We start from the raw sequence: 22,872 nt of genomic DNA on the forward strand, positions 1-22,872 counted from the left end.
TTCAGTGGTGCCCAGGGACAGTACAAGAGGTAACGGGCACAAACTTGAGCATAGGAAGTAACACCTAAACATGAGGAGGAACCTCTTTACTTTGAGGGTGGCAGAGCACTGGCACAGGCTGCCCAGAGAGGTGGTGGAGTCTCCGTCTCTGGAGACATTCAAAACCCACCTGGACGCATTCCTGTGCAACCTGCTCTGGGTGACCCTGCTCTGGCAGGAGAGGTGGACTAGATGATCTCCAGAGGTCCCTTCCAGCCCTATGATTCTATGATTTCTTTCGTGGATTGATTAGACAGAACTTGCTTCTGCAAGCTTACTACCAACTGAATCTTTCTGGAAATTGATTCCCAAACAAACTCACAGTACAGGGAACCTTTTCAGGGACATTAAGAGTCAGCGTTTTCCTCTAGGCACATCTCAATTTAAGAGAAATGTGTCAATTTCTGCAGTTGCATCTGCTGTTTACTGGAATCACTGAAAAAACCCCAGCAAACAAAAATCCTTATTTGACAGTACAACTGATTAATATTTACCTACCAGCAATGGATCGGAGAAGTCTGGAAGATCTGGAACTAATATTCCAACCAGCGCACACACCACTATTAACACAGTACACATGCCCAGGACCACCACAGGCCAGTCAGCTATCAGCGCAGCATAGCTACATGGAGAGGAGCAGAGAAAAAGATGTTACAGAAACAAGTTATATACAAGATTAATCCATATTTCTCTCAAGAACCATGTTGAAACACTGACCTTTTTTCTTTGTTTTACATTTAGGAAATTAAGCTAGCTATCACACATTGATGGAAACCGTTAGGAAATGGTTTGTTTCTACACTTTTTTTTTTTAAGTAAGAAAACCATCCCCCCCACTTTCTATTTTTATATAGAAAAGCTTTTCATATCAGACTATTATTCTTCCCTCCCAGGATTCTGACAAAACCGCAGGCTTTATCTTAGATTTTCTTTGTGCGTCTACGGAGATGATTAACTATGGGTTACTGAAATACATGTTCAGTATTTAAAACTGCCATAGCAATAATTTACATAAAAAGTTTTCACATAAAAATGCAAAAAAGCATATGCACAGTGAAAACTATTGTTTAAGACTAAACATATTTTATATAAATACTTTTTACTTAACTTTTAGCATGGATATTATCCATGGTTGGGGACTACTAGAAAATAGATGCTTTGTTAAAAAATTAATGATAGAAATCATCAGTTTCTACTTTGAAAGCTTAACCTTTAAGAAAAATATCTGAGAGGAAAAATCAATTTTAAAGTAGCACTCAAAAGAAGACACTTCCTCTATATTTAAAACAGTCATTAAAAAAATTACTCAAACCCTATATACTAATGATCCATAAAATCTGTTGTAAATTCAAAGGTGCGAGGGAGTTGCAACATGATTCCCAAACTAATCAGCATTAATTGTTTAGTCTTCTAGTATAACACATATCCTTGGATTTTAACTCCTACTTAATTCTACATTTTAAGAGTGCAAGAATTTTTATATGCAAATCTGATTTTCATAATTTTCATAAAATATTTTTATTGTTGTTAAATTGACAGAGAAGTATCAGAAAATAAAACGGAAAGTAGAAATCTTAATTTCTTAATAATTTTTCTTACAGCAAAGACTTGAATTTTTAAATTGTTTCAAGGGCAACACTGTCTAATCTTGGGAGCAAAGAGAGTATAGACTGTCCCACACAGTTTAAAAGGCATTAGAAAAATAATTATAGGCTATGAATCATTCTATAATGATAGTCTCTGTACGCACTAAATATTGGTCAAGAAGATCTATACTCTTATTTCCTCCTCAATTTAGAGGCAACATAACATGGAAGTTTATAGCAGAGCGCTCTCTGTACTTATTTCTACTGTCTTAAAAGATTATGGTTCTTTTTCAGTTTGAGAGCAACGCATTATCTAATTCAATAGCTTAACAGTTTTCTAACCTAAAATCAATGGCAGCGACCAAGCTTATTGCTGACTTTCCATATTATGTGGAAATAGGTATGGTCTAGGGGCCTAAGTACAAGTTTAAGGAGCAAGGAAGTCCAAAGCACTGGGTGTATCTCAATTTCCCATTAGGTAAATGTGGAATAATTCTTGCATTCTCACACAAGAGGTTAATTAGCAAAAGCTTGAAAAGCAATCTTAACTGTAAGTTTTTATTAAAGTGAATCACAAAGGGGCAGCTTGCCAAATGAGCAATTGTACAAAGTAGAAGTGAAGGGAAACAAATGACCTAATAGAATTTTCCTATTTATAGGACTAAATGTTTTCATGAACACCAAGTACTAGATTGACTGGCTATTAGAGATGTTTGCTCTGAAGTCATAAAAATTATAACCAAAAGATTTATTTTCCTACTCATCACTAGTGCTAGATTTACCCCTCTGACATGTTGTCTCTACACTTCCCTTCTCAGCTGAGCAGCTCTTAAATTGGTTAAATTCTTCAGTCACTAGCTGTAAAAGAAACTACGTCCAAGGTGAAGCGTTGAACATGTTCATAAGCCACGTGCAGAAGCGCTTGCCTACACCTGCAAATTTGTCCTCTTTCTTGTATCGCATACTGAAATTCAGATAAGCAAAGCTGACCTGGGCTACAACATCAAAAAGGACTAACCACACCATGTTTTAATTTGATTTGACTGAGCATCATTTGGTGCTGCTGAGGGCTCTGGCTCCAACCAAACTGCCTATAGCCAGCCTTGATCCCAACCCACCGCAAGTGGCTAAACAGATGGCAGTCATTTAATTTTTCACCCATTAAAGAGCCCGAAATTAGTTCAGTCACATGTTATTTTCTCTGTGAAAAGTAAGCCACTGCCCTGACTTAGATTCTGTGTAAGTGACCACTTGCTGATAATGCCCACGTCCAAGAGGAAAGCATTTAAATTAATTCCTCAGTCACGGAATCACCCACATTCAGAAAACACATCCTTAGTGCCAAGCACATACTTTAGTACTTTTTTAAAATTTTTTGATGCCTAATTACAGTTGCTCAATGATCTGGGCATATGGCTACACTGGTACATTATTGTTTCTTTTCTTCCTCCAAACTATTCAAGCACTAAATGATGAATTCTCAATAACTGTGACACTGACTGAAATCTCTTTTTTATGCCATTTCACCCCCTGCATTCAATTTAGTTGTTAGAATGGCAACAACGTTGTAACCTGCCTTGTACCATGAAGATGCATATAGTTTTCATTAATTTCTTGCCTTCAGCTGTTTTTCACACACCTGAAAAAAGTTCGAGTTTTTGGTGGTTTTTTTTTCTTCCTGTTTTTAACAATTTTAAATGCTTAGGAGATACACTAATTAATTCAATCTATAGTTATCTCACCCATTTAATACCATGAAAAGATCAGCTTCAAGCAATTTGCCCCAAGGTGATCTAAGACCTCAGATGCTTTCTTAAAAAGTAGAATGGAGAAAGAGATAGCGCTCCACTTTTCCTTCTCATTTTAAGCTACACCTTAACACACGGATAGTTTTAAACTCTACAATTCACCTATATGCAGGCATATGCAGGTTAAACCACTACCCAGTCTCATATAAAGAGCCAGAAAAAAACCATATATAGTTTCTGCATCGCAAAGAGGTCACTATGAGCAATAGATGTTTGTGTGGCTAAATTCGTATTAACAACCAGATTTATGTAACTCAAACCAGATATTTAGCAAACGGGCTTGTTCTTTACTGAAGGCAAATTGTAACTGTTGTTTTCTCTGGCCCTGCCATTCTTCAGAGCGTATACAGTCCAAACCTAGTGTTCTTGACTGCGTGGGGTTCCTGGTTTTAGGCAGAAAAAAAGATCATCACAATGAAATTTCTGAGCTTTTCTGTCAGGTTGTTTTATCTTTACTGATGATACAACCAAGCTGCTTCTCAGAATAACCCTTAATCAAAAAGGTACTGAGTCACAGGGGTTTTATGCCTGTGCAGAAAGCGAATATACACAAAAAGAGAATGGCGTGGACTGTAGTAAAAAAATAACATAAAATATTTGCCAAAAAAGGAACATTGAAATCTGAATAGATTTAAAAATTCTGGCCTAGTATACTCTCTCCAAAAGCAGCTATTTACAGAAAGACTACTTAAGGGGAGCACAAGGGCTTGGCCACCATCTGTGGTCTATCCCCTTCCTGCTCCCCCAGGATTCACAGGTGTGTGATTAGGGATGTTAGAGAGCTTGTCTCAGGCGCCTCCTTTCGGAGTTTACTTAGGGACCCATTGCAGATCAATTCTTCTAAATGTTGTTTGAACTTGCTGATGGTATCTGCCCCCACAGTCTCCTGTGGCAGTTTCAGAAATTCACTACCCACTGCAAAAAGAAATACTTTTGCCTTTTTTTTTTTTTTTTTTTTTAAAATCCGCTTTAATTTGATTGCTAACTATTTTTCTTGAACACTCCTTACTCTTGCATTGTGTGTGGAATAGCAGTTTTGCCATCATGCTATCTACTGCCTTTATGATTCTGCAAACCTCCCATGTGACAGTATTAGACCTTACCTTTTTGGTAACTTGAATGGTCTGGTTGGCCTGGAAGGAGGAAAAAGAGAATAATTGAAAATACATGAAATATACAAGCACGTGCCAATTTTGTTTAATTCTTCCCACACATGGATAAGCAGCTAAATTATAAAAATCAGATATTTTAGAATATGAATTATTTTAAAAGGCATACAATCATATTCAATGAAGTCTCTGCAAACAAGTAATTCAGAGAATAATTACAGCTACAGACAGCTGGGTTTTCAAAAGTGACATTTTATGCAGCTGATTTTTGGGATTACTATCTAAGATGCTTCCAGCTTTCAACAAGAGACCAAATAAACTAACGCGATAAAAATTCAGCAGCATTGAAAACCATTACAAAGTTTGCATATGATGGGAACAGACAACCAAAACACCACATTCTGACATTGCAGTTCACGAACCTTCTTAATTGCCCTTCGCAATCCAGCTAAAAAAATTATTTTGGACATAAATTCTGTCTTGTCATAATGCAGGAAATTGATTTTTAACAAATCACAAAAAATCCATAGAAAAGTTATTATATACAGGTACCTTTTGTCATTCTAATACGAACAACATTACTTTGATGAGGAGATCACAAACTCAAATGCAAATTATTCATATCTGTGGCTGTTCAGGGAGCACTTCAATTTGTTAGCTATTGGATCAGTAAGTTTCACATGAATTTCACTGAACAAAAGTTTCCCACAAAGCATCTGTAAGTCCTTTCAAGAATTTCCTGTCTATGACTGTAACATACAATCACTCCAAAGATGTAATTTATGGGCTTGTTTTACCATCAAGGACATACTTAATATTGCTTCTTTTAAAAAGTATCAAACCCAATGACTTAAGAAACAGCTGACTGCATAAAATAGAACATTGAGGTCTCCAAAAGAGTAAAAATTTGCATGCTTTCACACCATCGGATTAACAGCTCCACCTTTGGACTCCTCAGAGATTTTCACACTGTTAAAGCTTAATTCAGTGCTCAAGAATTAGATTTGCTATCCTTCGAAGGATAAGATTCAACACGCTGGGCTGAAATTCCAATCCTAGGGAACCAAAATGTGCTGGCATCATCACAGAACAGTTAGAGTTGGGAGGGACCTTAAAGATCATCTCGTTCCCACACCCCTGCCCTGCGCAGGGACACCTCCCACCAGACCAGGTTGCTCAAAGCCCCATCCAGCCTGGCCTGGAACACCTCCAGGGATGGGGCATCTACAACTTCTTTGGGCAACCTGAGCCAGTATCCCATCACCCTCATCTCAAGGTAGCTGCAGCTATGCCCATAATAGGTGATATTTCTAACTCTGAGCAACTGTAAAGGTAAAGGGGACATAATCCACATAAAACTGAGCCTCAGAAACACCATGCTCTGTTACACCAAACAAAAAGTATAATCCAATGCAAACGCAGTAACAGGCCACTTCAGGCATATATTCAAAGCACTACTACTAACCATGATACCAAAAGGGTGATGAAAATGTAATCAGCAGCATTGACTAATATAAATGTGACCATTACTATTATCCCTTTCCTCGGCAGAGGGGATGGAAAAACAAATTAAACTAGCAAAGCTAAACGCTGTTGCTAAGCCCTCTTTTACTCTTCACCTTCATTCATGATGTCTCTCAAGCGACATAGCACATAAATATAACTACGATGGAACATTCCATCAAGAAATATAAAGCTAATATATTTATTTGCTCAAGAAATACAAATCCAATATACCTATTTCCTCAAGAAATATAAATCCATATTAATTTAACTGTTATAAGAAATAAGAATTGTATAAAAGCAAATGTCTATCGGCTGTAATTCACTGCTGTCTGGAAATGCTCCAACCTGACAATGTAGCAGAGCTGCTAACTGGGACATGCCCGTAGGTGGTACATAGTAGTAAAAATTGCTCCCTGAAGCCACCGAGAAGCTGGAGAAAAGGAGGAGAAAAGCAAAATAAACAATCTGCAGTTGCAGTAGCTCAAGGATTAAGGAAATGTACAGACAAGGATTTTCTGTAATAACCAACCACAAAAATTAAGACCAAATTTATGAAATGTCACCAACCTTCAGTTTGTAGTCCAAGATGCACACATTGAGAACATACTCAATCTTACAACTAATACCAAAAACTTCTGGTACCACCACAAGAACAGACTCATCAGCAGCCAAAACGTACAGAAACCCAAATAACTGAGTCCTGAAATCACTTTGCAACAGTAAGTTGCCTGCGGCTGAAAAGAAGTTGTGGCAGGCTCAGGGGACTTCTCGCTGTCCTATCTACAGCCTCAACCACAAACCCAACTTTTCTCAACTAAGGCTAGACCGCATGACAAGAAAGTAGGTACTGAAGACAGAACTCACTAAACTTGAATCTGAAGTTAGCAGTGACAGGACTCTGTGTGAAGAGAAATGCTTAAACAGAGAAGCCCTTTCATGGGCTAATTCAGCACCAACACGGAGCACAAACTGAACGCGTGCTTCCGGGCCTGTATGACAATGGGGACAAAGCTACAGAGTCAGGTTACAGATTTTTGTAATTGCAGCATTCACTCTTGGGTTTACAGTTTAGAGAGAAATGTGTGTGTATCCACACACATTTAATGTTAGTAAGACAATTCAAACATATTCCTAGCTTTATTTGTAAAGATTTGCATTTCCACATATGTTGAGTCACTTGTGAAAGCAAGTCCCATTTTTGCCTGTGCCGTAATGCCCTCGCCATGAGCAACGATACCATACAACTATTTGGCACAACCAACAGCCATCCGAGAACAACAACTAGTACAGGCTGTTGTAATTCAGGTTTATACTGATTATATAAAGGTTTATATGACAATTCAGGTTTACATTGGCAGATAAAATTGCCTTCTGTATCCTTGAACAATCATTACTGTGATCTCTGTGACTCTATAAAGGGTTAGCTGGTTCATCCAGAGCGCCATGTCCACATCACTACACAATCCCCCAAATAAAAGGGTATGCTTGGACGGTGAGGTACAGAACTGCCACAGAATCATCTGAGGTCCTCAAAAAGCTGGTGAGACAAACATTTGTTGGGAAGGACCAAAATGTAATTGATACCGTTCTGGGGATGATGCAGGCACCTTCTCAATGTATCTTCTTCTATATTCACCTTTTCCACAGCTCTTCCAGCCCCTTCTGCATGCAAAACCTTAGTAAATGTGCACATTTTAAATCCCTCTCTTCAAACTTTTTGCTGTCTTTCATTTATGTCTCTGCAACCATATGTCAAAACAGATCATCTTAAAGAGAACATAAAATCTGTTTAGATAGAACTTAAAAAATTAACTAGGGCTAATTTGCTTCACACAAAAGAGGTAAAAATACCAACACAACCCTTCCTCATCCTCTCCCTTTCCCATCAAAACCAAACTACATTTCCCTCTGTTTCCTCCACCTGCAAAATATATTCAGTGCTGAACAAATGATGATGATTAAGTTCTTCAAAGTTAGGGAGGGTTAAAGGTCACACCTGCTATCAAACTGTTTGGTTTTGAAAGGCATGCATTAAAAAAACCTGTGTACACTCCGGTGAATTCCAGCAGTGTAACCAATCCCTTGCAGCTGTTGTGATGACTCTATTATATCAGTCAATAGGAAAAGTTATCCCTGAAAACTATGCCCAAAAAATTCTTTAGTTATGCTCTAAAATACAGAAATGCATGGCAAAACCAGATCTTTCCCATTTAATTAACACTGCTGTGTCTAATTTTTGAAGTATTATACTTCCAGTTAGCCAGTTTAAATAACACCACTAACCTCAAAAAAAAAAAAAGTCTAGACAGAAAAAAAAAATCCTCATCAGTTTTCATGAGAAAGAAATGGTGAGTTCCGTAATTGTGCTGGGACAAAAGCCAAGCTGATCTGTGTATTAAATTACCTCCGTACTTAGTTCTCACAAGTTTGATAGTGGAAAGTGACAATCACAGTTGTTTGTGACGGAACTAGCACAACCAAGTTATTACAAAAATTACAGTCGCTGATTAAAATCTAATACGTACTATGCACCACGGGGGGAGAAAGGGGAAGAAAAAGACAGGTTCTATTCTACCACCATTTACTACAAGTCTCAGTCCTTATTCAACAGATGCTCTGCTTCATCCTGTCCTTTCCTAACAGCAAGTTTAGACCAAGCACCATAAAATTAGAAACTACATCAAGAAAGGACAACTAGATTGGTTAAAAGCCCCAGAGGTTTCTCGGTATGAAATGTATTTAGTGAACTAGCATCCTGCTGTGCAATATGGTGAAAAGGAGGAACGATGTCTTTAAAAACCACTGCTAAAATACCCAGGGGTTTACTGCAGGAAATAATGAGTATCAGGAGAATGGATCAGGGCACCAGTTTGGACTGGACTACTACAGCTTTAATACTCACCTCTCCAGTCTAAATGGGCACTTAACCTCAGTATTTTTACCAGTATTTTTAACACCAAGGTAATAGAAAACATTTGTGCCTTTGTGTACATACCAACTTAAATAGGGGCAGTTCACACGTATTAAAAAAATACTATTGTTTTACATATTTTTCAATCTGAGAAAGAAGACGATTAGTGCTCCAGCTTCCTGAAGGGGAACACGCGACGCCACTCAGGCACATCCTGCCCTCAGGTTCTCAATGAAGCCAACGTGTCCTTTCAGTTATAGCCCTGAATGAGTTTTCTCATGAAAGTTAGTAGATTGGCATAGGTATAACAGAGCGCGGTCCTAATTTCAAGAACCACGATGAAGAGGCAAGCTTTTGGAAGTTGCAAATATTACTAAATCTAGTTCTATAATCTTCATGTTACCTGGACATTACATGGCTCAAAGCAATGTTTCATGAGTTATGAACTCCCAGGTGAATGGGCTGGAAGCACTGCAAAAAGATACGCACCAGTCTTTGCAACCACCTTCCCTACTTCATTGCAGAAACTGGTCTCAGATGAAAAAGTACTGGCTGCTGATAAATGCCATCCCTCGGCAAATCCAGCTGAGACTCGTGCTCGGTGATGTCTGTATATGAACAGTGACAGCCAACCACAATTTCAGGGCTCAAACCCAGGTGGAAGCGTAGCACGGAAATGGTCACTGACAGAAACTTGACAGATTAGGAAAAGCCCAATTTTCCAGACAGTCATTCGGAGAAAACTAACTGGACAGCTGGCTGGTCTCCTTCGTTTTGGCACTGAGCTGCACAAGATTTTGAAAAGAAATGTATAGTTTACAGCTATTTATCATAAAGTAGTTGTTACAGGGCTGTAAATGATCACTAATAGTACTGCAGATAACACAGCAGGAGAAGCAATCATGGCAACTGCTCCAGCAGAACAGCATCCAGAATAAATGAAAATTGTCGACATTGCAGCAGGTCTGTAACACCTTCAGTTTCTGGAAGCATAGAGAAATACCAACTGTTTCGCATAATCTTAATTCTACTCTCTTCATGCAGGTATTCATAAAAGGGATGTATTGTTTCTCTTGATATGAATAAAATCACACCCACAAAAACACACAGCATATTTGTGACCCAGAGTACTCTTTAGGACACAAACTATATCTTCTTTCTGAAGCAGCCTGTATACCGCAGGTGTCTAAATATAGTGATACCAAAAAAATAATCATTAAAAAGCCAATAGCAGAAAACCTAGTTTTGCATTCTTCGCTTTAACTTAAAGATTCACTTGAGTCAAAAATGTTAAGTTACAATATATAGCTGTACTTACGGGGGGGGTGTGGGGAAATCAATATAAAGACTTCCCTGTCCAAGGATTATGAGGTGTTTAACCTCAGTGCTTTACTTTGCCAGAGGGAAGCTATTCCCTTTGTTGGTAGATCTGGTTACAAGAAGTGATAAAACATAGCTTTTTGTCATTATTATGCTCAAGGATAAGCTAAATCCCTGCAGGATAGATGAGATATGCATCATATCGTACACCTTCCATTAGAACATACAATACAAACTAAATCCCAGCAGACGAAGAAAATCCTTGTGTTTTGAGAATGTCATTGACCCATGAGAACAATTTGAAATGCTCTGAAATATCAAGCTAGCTTTTACTGCTATATCAGGTATAACGCCTATGTGCTTTACCGTTTTTACAATCACTACAATCACTCAGACAACAAATCCAACAGATTAAGTTGCCAAAAAAACTTTTTACAAGCCTCCCAATTTAATTTTTCACTATGATGTGTAAAGCTTTCCTTGATTCTAATCATGAAGTCTCTCTAGATGTTTTTTAAACATGTAGTGTTTACTGTATTTGTCTGCACTTAGCTTTACTTATTTACATCTATAAAGGAAGGACAACCCACAACAGAAGGATGTTATAAAGATGATAGAGAATTCAGTTTTCTGATAAGTTGCTTTTTTTAAGGTTTTATTGAAAGCAAGAAAAAAGCCAAGACTTTCTTGTTCTCTCTCGCATGTCAAGGAACAACGTAAAAGGATTTTGTATTTTTCTCTCTAGATTATCAGGATGAGATGATCTGAAAATAAGTGCTATTTCATCCCATTAAAAAGTGTGAAGTCTCAATGTTGCAGCTTTGCTTAACCTTATATTTAGGAATTATTTCTGCTAAGACTATTCTTATGCATAAAATTAAGCAACTAGCACTTTGTAGCAGAGAGACTGAAAATCAATATGCTACTTGACAACTGTATGATAGATGTAAATTCAGATTTTTAAAGTTGAGATACCAAGCTTTATAAAGGTTCTGGTTTGCTCTTCTTGTATTCTTACCTACCTCTTCAGTTCCAATTGAGGATCTGCTCTATGTTCACAGCAAGTATGAGTAAATAATGTTGCCTTTCTGCCAGAAAAGCAACTGTAAGGAAGGTGTTAACAACCATAAAATCATTGTCCAAGTGATTCTTGCTCTATCTGATTTAAATTTAGCATAAAAGTGTATGCTTTACTGACCTACAACACATACACTGGGTAAAACCAGATTCCTTGAATGTCAGTGGCAAACCCTATATACTTAACTAAGCCAAGGTTTTGCTCACTTTCTTTCTGCTATGAAATCAGTATTAAACCTTTTTTCAAAGCAGGTTAATAAAGTAACAGGTAGTTTTGACATCTCCCAATCACAAGCTTCTAGCTCATGCCAACATACAACAGGAAAATATGTTTCCATCAAGTCAACAGAGATGGGAAAAGGTCAATGCAACCATATTGACAGCCTATACATATGTATTTTCATTTGGAAGTTATTTTCATAAGTTTAGTATCCCAATATGATTCGTTATTGGCTAAAATTGAAACTTCTATAAATTTACAGCACGCAGATGACTTGAAATTGAAAAGCTCCCATAAACACCTACAAGGTTTGGGGTTTGTCTACCACCTCCCCGCCTTTTCCTCACTGCTCCATATGGATGGTATACATGTAGGAGCCCAGGATTTACTTAAGTTTTCAGTTTAAGGTTCCTTAGAACCTAATTTTTGTGATACTGACTTCTAATGCCTTCCCTCTTTCATCTTCAACAACTGACTAAATACTATCAACTGCTAGGAAAGCTGGCTCTTTTCCTTAATAGCGTCTACCTGGTTCACTTGTCTTGAACAGGAAAGAAACCATCTTCGTAGGAAAGTCTGACAGTGTGTGAAGGAGCCACCTAATATACACCCTACAAATATTTTTCTTCTATTCTTCTTTCCCTAAGCTCTTCTCCAATGAGCGTAGCCACTTTTAGACATAGTTTGCAAACCGTCAATAAGAAAATTGCCATCAAACATACTTAAACTGGATCGTCCCAGCTTTAAATGGCAAAGTTATATATAAGTATATTCTTCTTCAAAAGGTTTAATTGAAGCTGTATACATATATTCCTTTAACTTCTGAAGCACTAAGGGCAGGACCACATATAGTACTGCTTGGCAAGTTAAACAAAAGTTCTGAACTATTCAAGACAATAAAAAAGGCTTAGTAAAACACCACCATGAATCATTATTTGAAAACAAGCCAACAGCTAATTTGGAGCAGACTAATATTATTTCAAGATCCTTCACAAGTCTAAAACCATTAGTCTTTTTTCTTTTCTTGGTAATTACAGTGAAATTAATAGATACGTTCTGGGATTTAAATGATGACTAGAGTAGTTTTCAGCATTTTTACTGGCAAAAAGTTCCTTCCTTAGAAATATTTTATTTCAAAGCTTTTTTTATTACACTTCCCAGTTGAATGGAGCAACACAAGGTCATGGTCCCATCTTGTATTTCTCTGACAGACAGGAAATTAACATGACCCAAGAAATCACAACATACACACAAGAAAAACTCCATCCTGTGACACCAAAGAGAATGAAAGAGATGTACAAGAGCACCTATTTTTATCAAGGTATTTCTCCACAAAGGCTGAAATCCATGTTCTTATAGGCATTAATGACTGACATTAAGCATATGTAAGTTTGTCTCGGGAGCACGGAGACTTCAGAGTGTCATTATATCACGCTTCAACTGGTACATGCCTCAGTCTTCCTTCCTGTGCAGATGTAAGAATTTGTGAATGTGAGCCACTGGGGGGTTCAGTTTTGCTCTCAGAAAACCTCCTTTGACCAGAGAGCTTTTTTGAAGATAGTCTACAAGCCCTTACAAGTTTCTCCAAATTATTAGACTGACTATGGGGACAAATGCTAGTTTTTATCTTTCAACATATTTCATCTCTTGCAGCAAATGACAATACTGTTACTTAAGCAATTTTGTTCTAAATTTAACTTTGAACATACATTTCGGTGTTGAGCTGCTATTCCAATGTCTCTGAATTTAGTCACTTTGAGCGTCATAATTTTTACATGATATAAAACAAGTGCATATTCAACACAATTAAAAGATTTTAAAGGATTTAGTAAGTAGTTACACAAAGAAGGTCCTTCAGCTTATGCTGACATAGATGAAAAACTGTACATACATAACGCGACATCACCTCCTGTACCTCCCGTGATTAAATTTGTTTTGTTCACTCAGCAAGAAGCAGGCAAAAAAGGGAATATTTACCGAACATTTAAAGGTTTTCAGTATTGTAGCTAAGACCCCAAAAAAGCACTGCAAGATTAAACAGACTATAAAACAGATTTAATATAATCAAAACTGTTCAGCAAAAAGTTAGCAACAGTTCATCCACTTGACTGAATAAACTAACCATCCTACAGACTGGAAATACAATACAAGAATTTTGCAGAAAGGTATCCCCATTAACACCACAGAAAATACTGGAAAAGTTGGAGAAATGATGCCTGTAAGCTTTTCTAGTCCAGTACACCAATCTATCTATAATTTTATTTAAAAAACCAACCAAAGAAACAACTAATTTCCAAATAGAGAGGCCAGGCTTTCTAAAATAAGATCTGTACTTAGGATTTCTACCTGTAGCTTCCCTTACCTGTACTGATCCGTTAGTGGTACCATCTCAGTTCTATCTTGCGTTAATAGTCAAGGCTTTAAGAGATTTCTTCATTCAGCAGATATCCTGTGCAGAAATCTCACAGCAATCTTAACATAGCAAAAGTAACGCCAAATTTCTCAGGTGTCCTGTGAATTTCCCTCTTGTGTTTGGGATTTTTTTTTGTTATGTTTTACTGTTCAAGCATCACTGACTACTTAAAAGCATGCACATCAATTCTTACTTACTAGGAGACGAAGAAGACATTGAAATATAATCAGAAAGCAAAGACAAGTGATTTTGGAAGGAGCTAGAGACAATTATGGCAACTAACAAAGAGCTTTCCAAAGTCGATGTTCCTCACCCTGTACTTTCCCCCCATCATAAGGAAGACTGAAAACTTTTAAGTAGGGATATCCAAATCTTTCAAAACCCATCTCTTAAAGAGTGCCGAAAATCTGGTCACTGGCCACATGTAGTTTAGACTTTTGCTCTCTGTTGTCTAGTATTGTCTTGTTTCACATTTGAACCTTATCACAACCTACCCCAAATGAAAAGTGCATGAGAACAACTATACACGGTCAAAACATTCCAACAAACTGCCATCATTTTGGCTGTTCTGCCACGTTTTTTTTTCTAAATATGTGCATGTAAATGCTCAGTTTTAAAAGTCATCTCAAAAAACACACCAATTAGTCCTTTCCAAGAGTGAACACAGCTGATGCTGGTTTTCCAGTCAATTTAGTACAAAAGAAAGGACCCATGTATTTTACTAATTCCCCTCACATTATCAGCTTTATGTCTTCTGAAGACTGCAGTTCAAAGGCCCAGCAGATTGCTAGTTAAGTACTAGCTCTTCTGTTGTTCAAGGAAAGGTGAGGGATACAGGGCACGGGAAATTCATCTTCATACACACAGAACCTGGAGTTTGTAAATGGCAGAGACAAAAGGTCAAAATACGGCCAGGCTGGTACTCAGCCGCACTCAGAGCAGAGCAGGAACCTCTCAAGTCTCACCTTCCTATTGCAAAAACGCTTGCTTCAAAGCAATCTGAAGTCTAGACAAATACCAATGCTTAATTAGTACAATTAAAGGCCTGCAAAAATCCCTTGGACTGCCTAATGAATGATTTTCATTTTTTTTAAGGGCACTTAGTATTTTTCTAGGTGTGTTATTTTTAATTTGGTCAGACGCTGAATTATAAATGGCATTTTTTGTATTCCGGTCTCTGCGTGTCAGCCCTTTGCTTTCAGCCCTGTGCAAGACTAACAGAAAGTGCAGCATGTTGTCTGTATAGCTAACAACGCACAATAATTATCATGGGAAGGGTAAATTAAGAGGTGTAGTCTGGTTTTATTAATTCAAGGTACCCCACTCCGGGATAATCTAAGATTAAAAGCAAAAAAAAGAGTACAATGAGCAAAAAAAGAGAGAGCACAGCTCAAATTTTTGACTGACATGAAAAATTATTGCGGAGAAAGAAAATGTTTATCTGTTTAATTGCAGGGAGAGCTCTTCTTCCACACGTGCACAACAGAGAATCCCACATTTGGACTCAGATTCAGAAGGATGCATGAGACTGCTACGCATTCCCTTTCCTTTCTTCAACTACATTAAAAGCCCCAAATACGCCACTGGGCTGCTAATGCTGTGACATGAAAGGGAGCATCTCGTTTGTGGTTCCCATGTGCCTCCAGCCTCTTCATTCTGGGAAACCACTGGATAAAGAATTCCTATTTTAGCATGGAATAAATGGCTTACATGAGAATAGAGTCAGAATTTGTATTCTTTCCATAGAAGTTACCAACACACAGGAACTCCTGATCTACAGCATGAATCAAGATACTTGCAACATCTTGAACGCTGAACGAAGCGATGGTAACCACTTTTGCCTTTTAGTTGCTAAAGGTTGATAAAAAGTTTCAGAAACAACCTTCAAAAATCTGACCTAAAGGATTTTTTTTTTAACGTTATCTATTTTTAATCTTCCTAGGGAAAGGGAGTAAGTCTCTTTTATTACTCTATAACACAGTATATGCATATGCATTTTGCACAGAAGACATCAGTACACATTTCATATAAAAAGTGAAAATAAAAGTATCTTTTAATGCATCAAATACAGCAGAAGCTAACAATTTTCAAAATGGAAAATATTCAGATAGGTGGCAAATACTTTGTTTAAAAAACTCCATGTAGGAGTTCTTGAGAACAGTTAATGTTGCTGAAATGAGAATATTTGAAAATATTGTATGCACATGTATACACATAGTCATCTCTGCAAGCCACGCAGAATGTACTAGATAACAATTATCCTTTTCCTGGAATCAAGCAGGGAGCTGTTTCATAACAAAGGCTTGTTATTAAGACTGGTATTTGGCAAACATTCCCTTGCTTTTTGAAAAAACAAGAGCTTTTTATTTCTTTCTGGTTCTAATCTTTATGCTAACTAGAAGGTAAATGTAAAATGGGTAAGAGGCAGCCATAATGTTCTCTCCTCACTTGACAGCTTTTCTGTTTTTATAGATCTCCTTTTTAAAGTATTCATTAAAGTGTAAGTATTCAAGTATGTCTGCAATACTGTTTAAACTGTGTGGCACAGAACTCCCTGAGATACAGCAGAACTCAAAATCCCAGAACCATCCCATAAATCTGCAATGCCAAAACAGTTCAAAAGAAGGCTTAAATCTAACTGAAAGGAAGATGTACCATAAGTCTGAAGATATTAATGCTTTACCAGTTTCCTGACTCTGAAGTACTATGGTTTTTGCCTTGCTGAGAATATAAATTGGTCTAGCAAGTGAAAACTTTGAATCCAGCAATTAACCTTTGGGAGCTAAAACCTCTGAACTAGGTGAGGAGCGTTTTACATAAAGCCTTAAATCTTAGCCAAACTAACGATTCTGTGAGGTTTTGAACTGTTTTGTCTTCTAGCTTGAGATGACTGCATGTTCATAGAGAGATCATCCCACATGTCCTTTTATCCTGTCTTATTACCAGAAAGAACTCGTATGCTTTTCAAAATAGTCCTCTTTACCTATCTGCTCTAACCAAAAGCATTAACAGTATAGTCTTGAAATGTAAATAGCGGTAGGTGACACAGAACAGGTCTATGCTGAGCCAAAAGTACTTGTATGAATTTATTGGTTTAATATTGCAGAAGTGCAAGCACTACACGCGTTGGCAGTGTGGAGCAGTTTCCTTATCAGCAACACCATTGGTTCTTTCACAGCTCCCTGACCTCTTCTCCCCTACCTTTTGTCTGCAAGTCCATAGACCTAAGTTTTCTAAACTGTATCACCAAAGAGATATTCCAGAAGAGTGGGCATCAAGATTAGCAAGGATACAGGTAGCTTTTAAGTGGTGTTGCCCGTTAAAAAGTTCACATGCAAGTCTGAGAGAAGCAATTCAATTTGGTACCAGAGACAATAGCCATGCAACAGCACTGTTACCCCATGCCTTCCACAACCCTGAGACGACTTACTGAATGATCCCTGCATATTCTCCCTCTTTTGCTCCTAATTACATGCACACATTCCTATATAAACACCAGATTTTGAAAAATACCAGGAATGATTTTAAGAGTTTTCTGGTTTTACATTTCTTTAGTCTTTAGTTCTGTTAGAATATGCAACCCTTCATTATTTATTTTATCCTCCTTTCATCCCACTAAACATGCTGCTGGGCTGCATGGTTTTACTCCTCCCTAGTGACTCCTAACTCAGTGCTTCCAGTTGTCAGGCATCAGTCTTCATGCTTCTTCCACTTCTTCAGATTAACAGCCTCACTTAGTGGTTCTTCCTCATTTCTACTGCCTATTGGCTGAAGGTTGCCGATGATTACAGAAGCAGATGGCAGCAAAGGAGGGACAATAACTACCCACCTCCCAGTGGCTCTAAGCCCCACAGGTTTCTTCAGACACATTAAGTGCATTCAGACAGAAAGGGTTACTTCAACATAAGCCCTCCCCCCAAAAGGGGCAGGGTGGAAAAAAAAAATAAAAATCTTCCAATAGTACCTGAGAAAAAGAACTAATTGTACCATGCTCTAAACAGGTAAATTTAGAAACTATTTGTCAGAAAGCAAATCAAATCTCTGAACAATTGCATTCTGATATGGAGAGATGGCTGGAATTTCCCAGGGGGTGTTTATGCAGTCAAGATATTATGCCCACTAAAAAAAAAAAAAGAGAGGTATGAACATGTTTGGATGAACTACATCTTAAATATATGCACAAAGTAACACAAAAAACTTTGCTCAAGATGTTCCAGCCTCAGAAAAATACCTAAAAAATCATCAGAACCATTATGATCAAGAGTTGACCTATTTTACCTACTTTTACAATCCAGTTTTTTTTGCCACAATCACATTGTAAACCACCAGCCACTAAAAATATTTTCTTTCATGCTACAAGCTTTTTGCATCAATCCGAAAAAATTACCAGTTGCCCAGACATTCAAGTTATGGTGTATAGATGACATTTCTATGTAATTTAGTCTAAACTTCAAAGGTGAATTCTCCACAAAATTCCAGATCCAGCCAGCTTTAAGAGGATAGGACAAGCGTGGCATTATTTCAATCTGTCTTCTTTATACACTCCAATCCGCAATGATATACCAGAGCCACATTCCTTTAATATTAGGTCACTGACAAATGTTAAGCCTTGGGCTTCAAAACCTGACAAAACCTGTCGTGCTGAAACAATTGGTTACCTGCCCAGAGCTGTAAGCATTAGCGATAGAGTTTGCAGGAGTGTTCGCCCCCCTCTATCTAATCACATGGTTTTCCCCCCTTAAACTTAAAACTGTAACAATATTTGAAGGCAAGTTTTAAAAATGCAAAGTACCAAAATGAAAGCTAGTTTCACTACACGTGAACTTAATTATGCGTCGTATGAGAACCTGCATTCTAAACAACCCTGTTAAAACATGCACACGTTATAAAGCTGGATGATTCCCAATTAGCCTTGTAAGAAAGATATCTGGAGAAGAAGCTGTTGTGCAGATTATAGGCTCAAAATAAAATTAGAGTGTGGAAGAGAGATCACATGAAAATATCAGAGACCTAAGCGTTACCATGTACAGAAAGTTATCTGAGCATGTGACAAATCAATACACATTTGTCACCTATTCTCTTCAGCACTGCAAAGTAACTACCAGTGAGAGTGCTTCCTCCTGAGCATGTACCCATCCAGCTGCAAGGTTGCATCCAGTTGCTCCCTGTTTTTACCATCTGTAGACTATAGCATTTAGACACATCTTGTAAAATACTCAGAGAGAAAAGAAGTCTTTGGTTCCATGCTAATAACACATATGCATTGTCCATTAATGCAGCCACAGCCAGTTTAAGGAGTTCTAATACATCTAAGTCCAGCTTCCCCAACGTGGCCTGGGACCCCTGTCCTATTTACCATATGTTTAAAGCTAAAAGAACTAGTAACAGCACTCATAAGCTAGGTGGTTTTTAAAGGATGGACTCATTTAATTTGCTGACCAATGAGGCATATTGCAAGTATCTTTTTCGCTAAGAAAATTCAGTTGCCTTAGCTAGAAAGAAGTCCAGAAATGAAACAGTACCCCCTTGATATAGATATGTAGAGTATGCTATTGCCCATAGCTGAGTTATTAAGTACAGCTGCTTTAAAGGTCAAATTATAGCCTTCTTTTGACTGATAAAAGCAAGACAAACATTTACCATACGTCATTATTTATGATTTACATACATTTATGTACAAATGTACACCATGGTGAAGAAGTGCAAGATAAAAAAAAATCTTAGCTCAAGATCCCAATCAGAGCAGTTCAAACAAAGTCTTTGTATTTGTGAAGCACTATGGAAAACAGTAATTTACCATTTCTGGAAGAACTTTTCACTGTTGTTTTTTTTTTCTGGACTAAGAACAGAAACACAAGTTACGGATCAGATTTGTTTCCTTCCTCAAGACTACAGATGAAGTTTAACTGTCTTGCTGCACAGGGAGAAAAACAGTGAAATTTGTGCACCCATTTTGACAGTTTGAAAAGTATGACTTACTGATTTCTGTAACGGCTCAGCCTCCTGCATACCTTTGCATATAAAATTACATAAGAGTTTTCGTCTCTACTTAACATTTAAACAAGTATGAGGTGGAAAAACCCACGTCTGATTGTAAGCAGTTCCAACAACTAAGATTTTTTTTCCATTTGTAAAAGGAATAACTGGCAGGGGAAAGCTGATTTGCACTTTGTATTATTATCCCTATTTTCATCTGCTTTTTAAGGAAAAAAGCTTTATTCACTATGACTTTTTCCACATTACATATTTGTCCCAGTCGGCTATTCTCAGAAGTTTAAAGTTAGTTCATGCATTTCATCAAGACAAAATCATTATAACTGACCAAGACATACTTGTAGCTCCAAGTTTTTGAGCAACGATGCAGATGTTGGACAGCAGGGAGAAGGGCAGCTTTCGTTACCCCAGTGAAAATTCATCCAGTTTGGCTCAACTGCAACTCAGAAAAAAAATAACCTTGCGTAGAAGCTTAGAAGTGTCTTACTGCAACACGGGATTTGATTTTCAGAAATTGCCTCTTGGAATGACTGATTTTGCCCAGGACCAGTAGTTTTGAGAAGATTCTCCTTGTGATTGTTGCTCCTTGTAGCTGGGACTACTGTCCCTGGAACTCCAAAGCTAACAGATGTGAAGAGGCAAGTTCATATGAAGTGGAGGATAGAAAGGATTCAAACCTGGAACAATTCAAAATTTCTCAATCTGAACACAACTTTGAAATTTACCACATACATACACTGAAACGACACAGGGGAGACTCACCAAACCAGCTAACCTGACAAAGAAAAACCACTTATGAATAGAGTCGTTGAAAGTATCTTTTTGAGGAAATATGGGTTTTGATTAGACTATGCAAACATTACCTGTTCTTTCAGTGTTTTCTTAGCTATCTCTATATTGGTTTGTTTCACACAATACAGGTGTACACTCTGTTTTATAAAAGAGCTTCCAAAGAATCCCCAAGAAAAAACAGAAAACACAGCCTTTTTTCCCCTCCAGAATGAACTAATTCAGGAATATTCATGTAGTACAGCAAAACTGATTTCCTGACTGGGTTTCTTATGGGGGAAAAAAAAAAGTTGGTAATGCATCAAAGATTAACCTGTAAAAACCCTGGGGAAGAAATTTGGTTCATCTTCCTTTTTAATCTTCTCCTTTTCTCAGAAAATGAAATCGTTATAGAAGAGGTTACCCATACTGAGAACTAAGAAATAATGCAGTCTGCTTACCTTATCCTGGCTATATGCTGCTGCACAGGCTGATGCTGAAAATGGTCAGGCCACTGATGGTGAAGGCAGAAGGATGGGGAGGGCTGAAGACAGCAGGCAGGCTGATATATGGGGGCGTGTTTTTGGCAAATAGATGCTGAATACTCAGAAGGTGGCTGCATGCAGCACGATGTCATAGGAGATGGTGCTGAGCTGCCAACCACTGAATGACATTCTTGCTTGTTATTATGGCTACTTAAAGAATGATGGTATGGACAAGGGTGGCAGCATTGCGACAACATCTGCTGAGTTCTTTGGTTGTCTAAAGGCAGAAAGGATGGTTTGATGGTACCATTAAGTTGCAGGCAGCCATTTGGACTCGCTTTTGTTCTTGGTGTTTCCTTGGATGGGAGCTGTTGGACCGCGACATCTCCATCATTAGCTGCAACAATACCTGGGCCAGTAGCATTTGACAAGATGCTGCCATTGCTCAGAACCACAGAGTCACTGACGTTGCTCATAGCCATGCTCCAAGTTCTCGATGGATATGGGACGTTCCTGAAGAAACAAATAAAGCAAAGCTTATAGAGCCGCGGTGTTTTCAGATGCTCAGAAATATCTTTAGATTAAAATGAGTAAAGCTCCTCTCTCATCTTCATCTTTCACAACACACTGATCAGAACGTTTTGATGGACTTTCATTTGTTCAACAGAAATTTAAGAGCGAAGTTACATGCTTGCTCAGTTATTAAACCAAAATATAAGTCAAATGAATAGACATTTGACAGCCTCTAGCTCACAGCTAACACGTAATGGTGGAGATGCACAGGAACAAGATCATTTTGCACAAGACCAAGTAAAAGCCACTATTTAGGAATACATATTTTGGTGAAAACTATGTAACCATCCACACCTTGCACTTCAATTTGCCTGTGCGCTTTGAAAGCCAGAAGGAGACAGGACCAGACAGTAGAGGTTGTTTAATAATCATTAATGTGATGGTTTCAGTAACCTCCCTCCCCATCTCCAGTTTCTATTGAAAATGAGGCATATTTGTGTTTTTGAAGAAATTATTTTAAAATGCCTTACTTAAATAAATCAAGCCACTTCAGTAGACATCTGTCAAATTGTCTGGATGGTAGACTAGGTCTTCAGAAGAAGCTCAAAATGAACTGTTACGAATACTGAAAAGATAGAATACAACAACATGTTTTTCGCAAATTTAAAAAATAATCCCAGGATTCAATTACTGCTGATCGAGAAGCTCATGCTTCCAAGTGACATGTATTCTAAAGGCAGTTAAGAAATGGACTGAGCTGTAAATAGAAGATATTAAAGATTTTCTTCTGAAGTCTTGTCTTTTTCAAGCAAAATATAAATAAGTGAAAACTACTACCACTAGGAAGGTGTCTGAGGAGCTTGGCTCAAAATCAAAATTTGCTTGAGGTTAAAAGCAGCCATTTTCCCCCACGTTAACTATAATTGTGTTTTAATAAGCTTTGAAAGTAAGTTGGAGATTATTATTTTGATAAATAACACAAAAGGTCAAACATCACACTTAAATAAGAATTTGTTTCCCAAGTTACACGGGGAGGAGGGAGAAGGAGAAAGGAGGACGAGGAAGAAAGAACACTAATTATGTCCTATTTAGAAGAATAAATCAACACATGCTTAAAGAACAGA

The 22,872-nt window shown here is 37.7% G+C and overlaps 1 protein-coding gene across 9 annotated transcripts in view; it reads right to left on the reverse strand.

The window, feature by feature from the left end:
- DISP1 (dispatched RND transporter family member 1) overlaps nucleotides 1-22,872 on the reverse strand; it is an 87,972-nt gene that overhangs the window by 11,962 nt on the left and 53,138 nt on the right. For 4 of the 9 annotated variants that reach the window (XM_054194233.1, XM_054194230.1, XM_054194232.1 and 1 more), the window contains 4 exons: nucleotides 22,279-22,373; nucleotides 21,212-21,748; nucleotides 4,536-4,565; nucleotides 538-661 (listed from right to left, as the gene is read on the reverse strand). In XM_054194233.1, coding sequence (XP_054050208.1) covers nucleotides 538-661; nucleotides 4,536-4,565; nucleotides 21,212-21,717 — 660 coding nt within the window. In that variant the 5' untranslated portion in view covers nucleotides 21,718-21,748; nucleotides 22,279-22,373. Of the gene's footprint in view, nucleotides 1-537; nucleotides 662-4,535; nucleotides 4,566-20,310; nucleotides 20,408-21,211; nucleotides 21,749-22,278; nucleotides 22,374-22,872 lie in introns of those variants that run through there. The other 5 variants (XM_054194231.1, XM_054194234.1, XM_054194236.1 and 2 more) reach the window with 2 other exon arrangements.

Source organism: Rissa tridactyla, chromosome 3, assembly GCF_028500815.1.
Source record: "Rissa tridactyla isolate bRisTri1 chromosome 3, bRisTri1.patW.cur.20221130, whole genome shotgun sequence".
Lineage (NCBI taxonomy): Eukaryota > Metazoa > Chordata > Aves > Charadriiformes > Laridae > Rissa > Rissa tridactyla.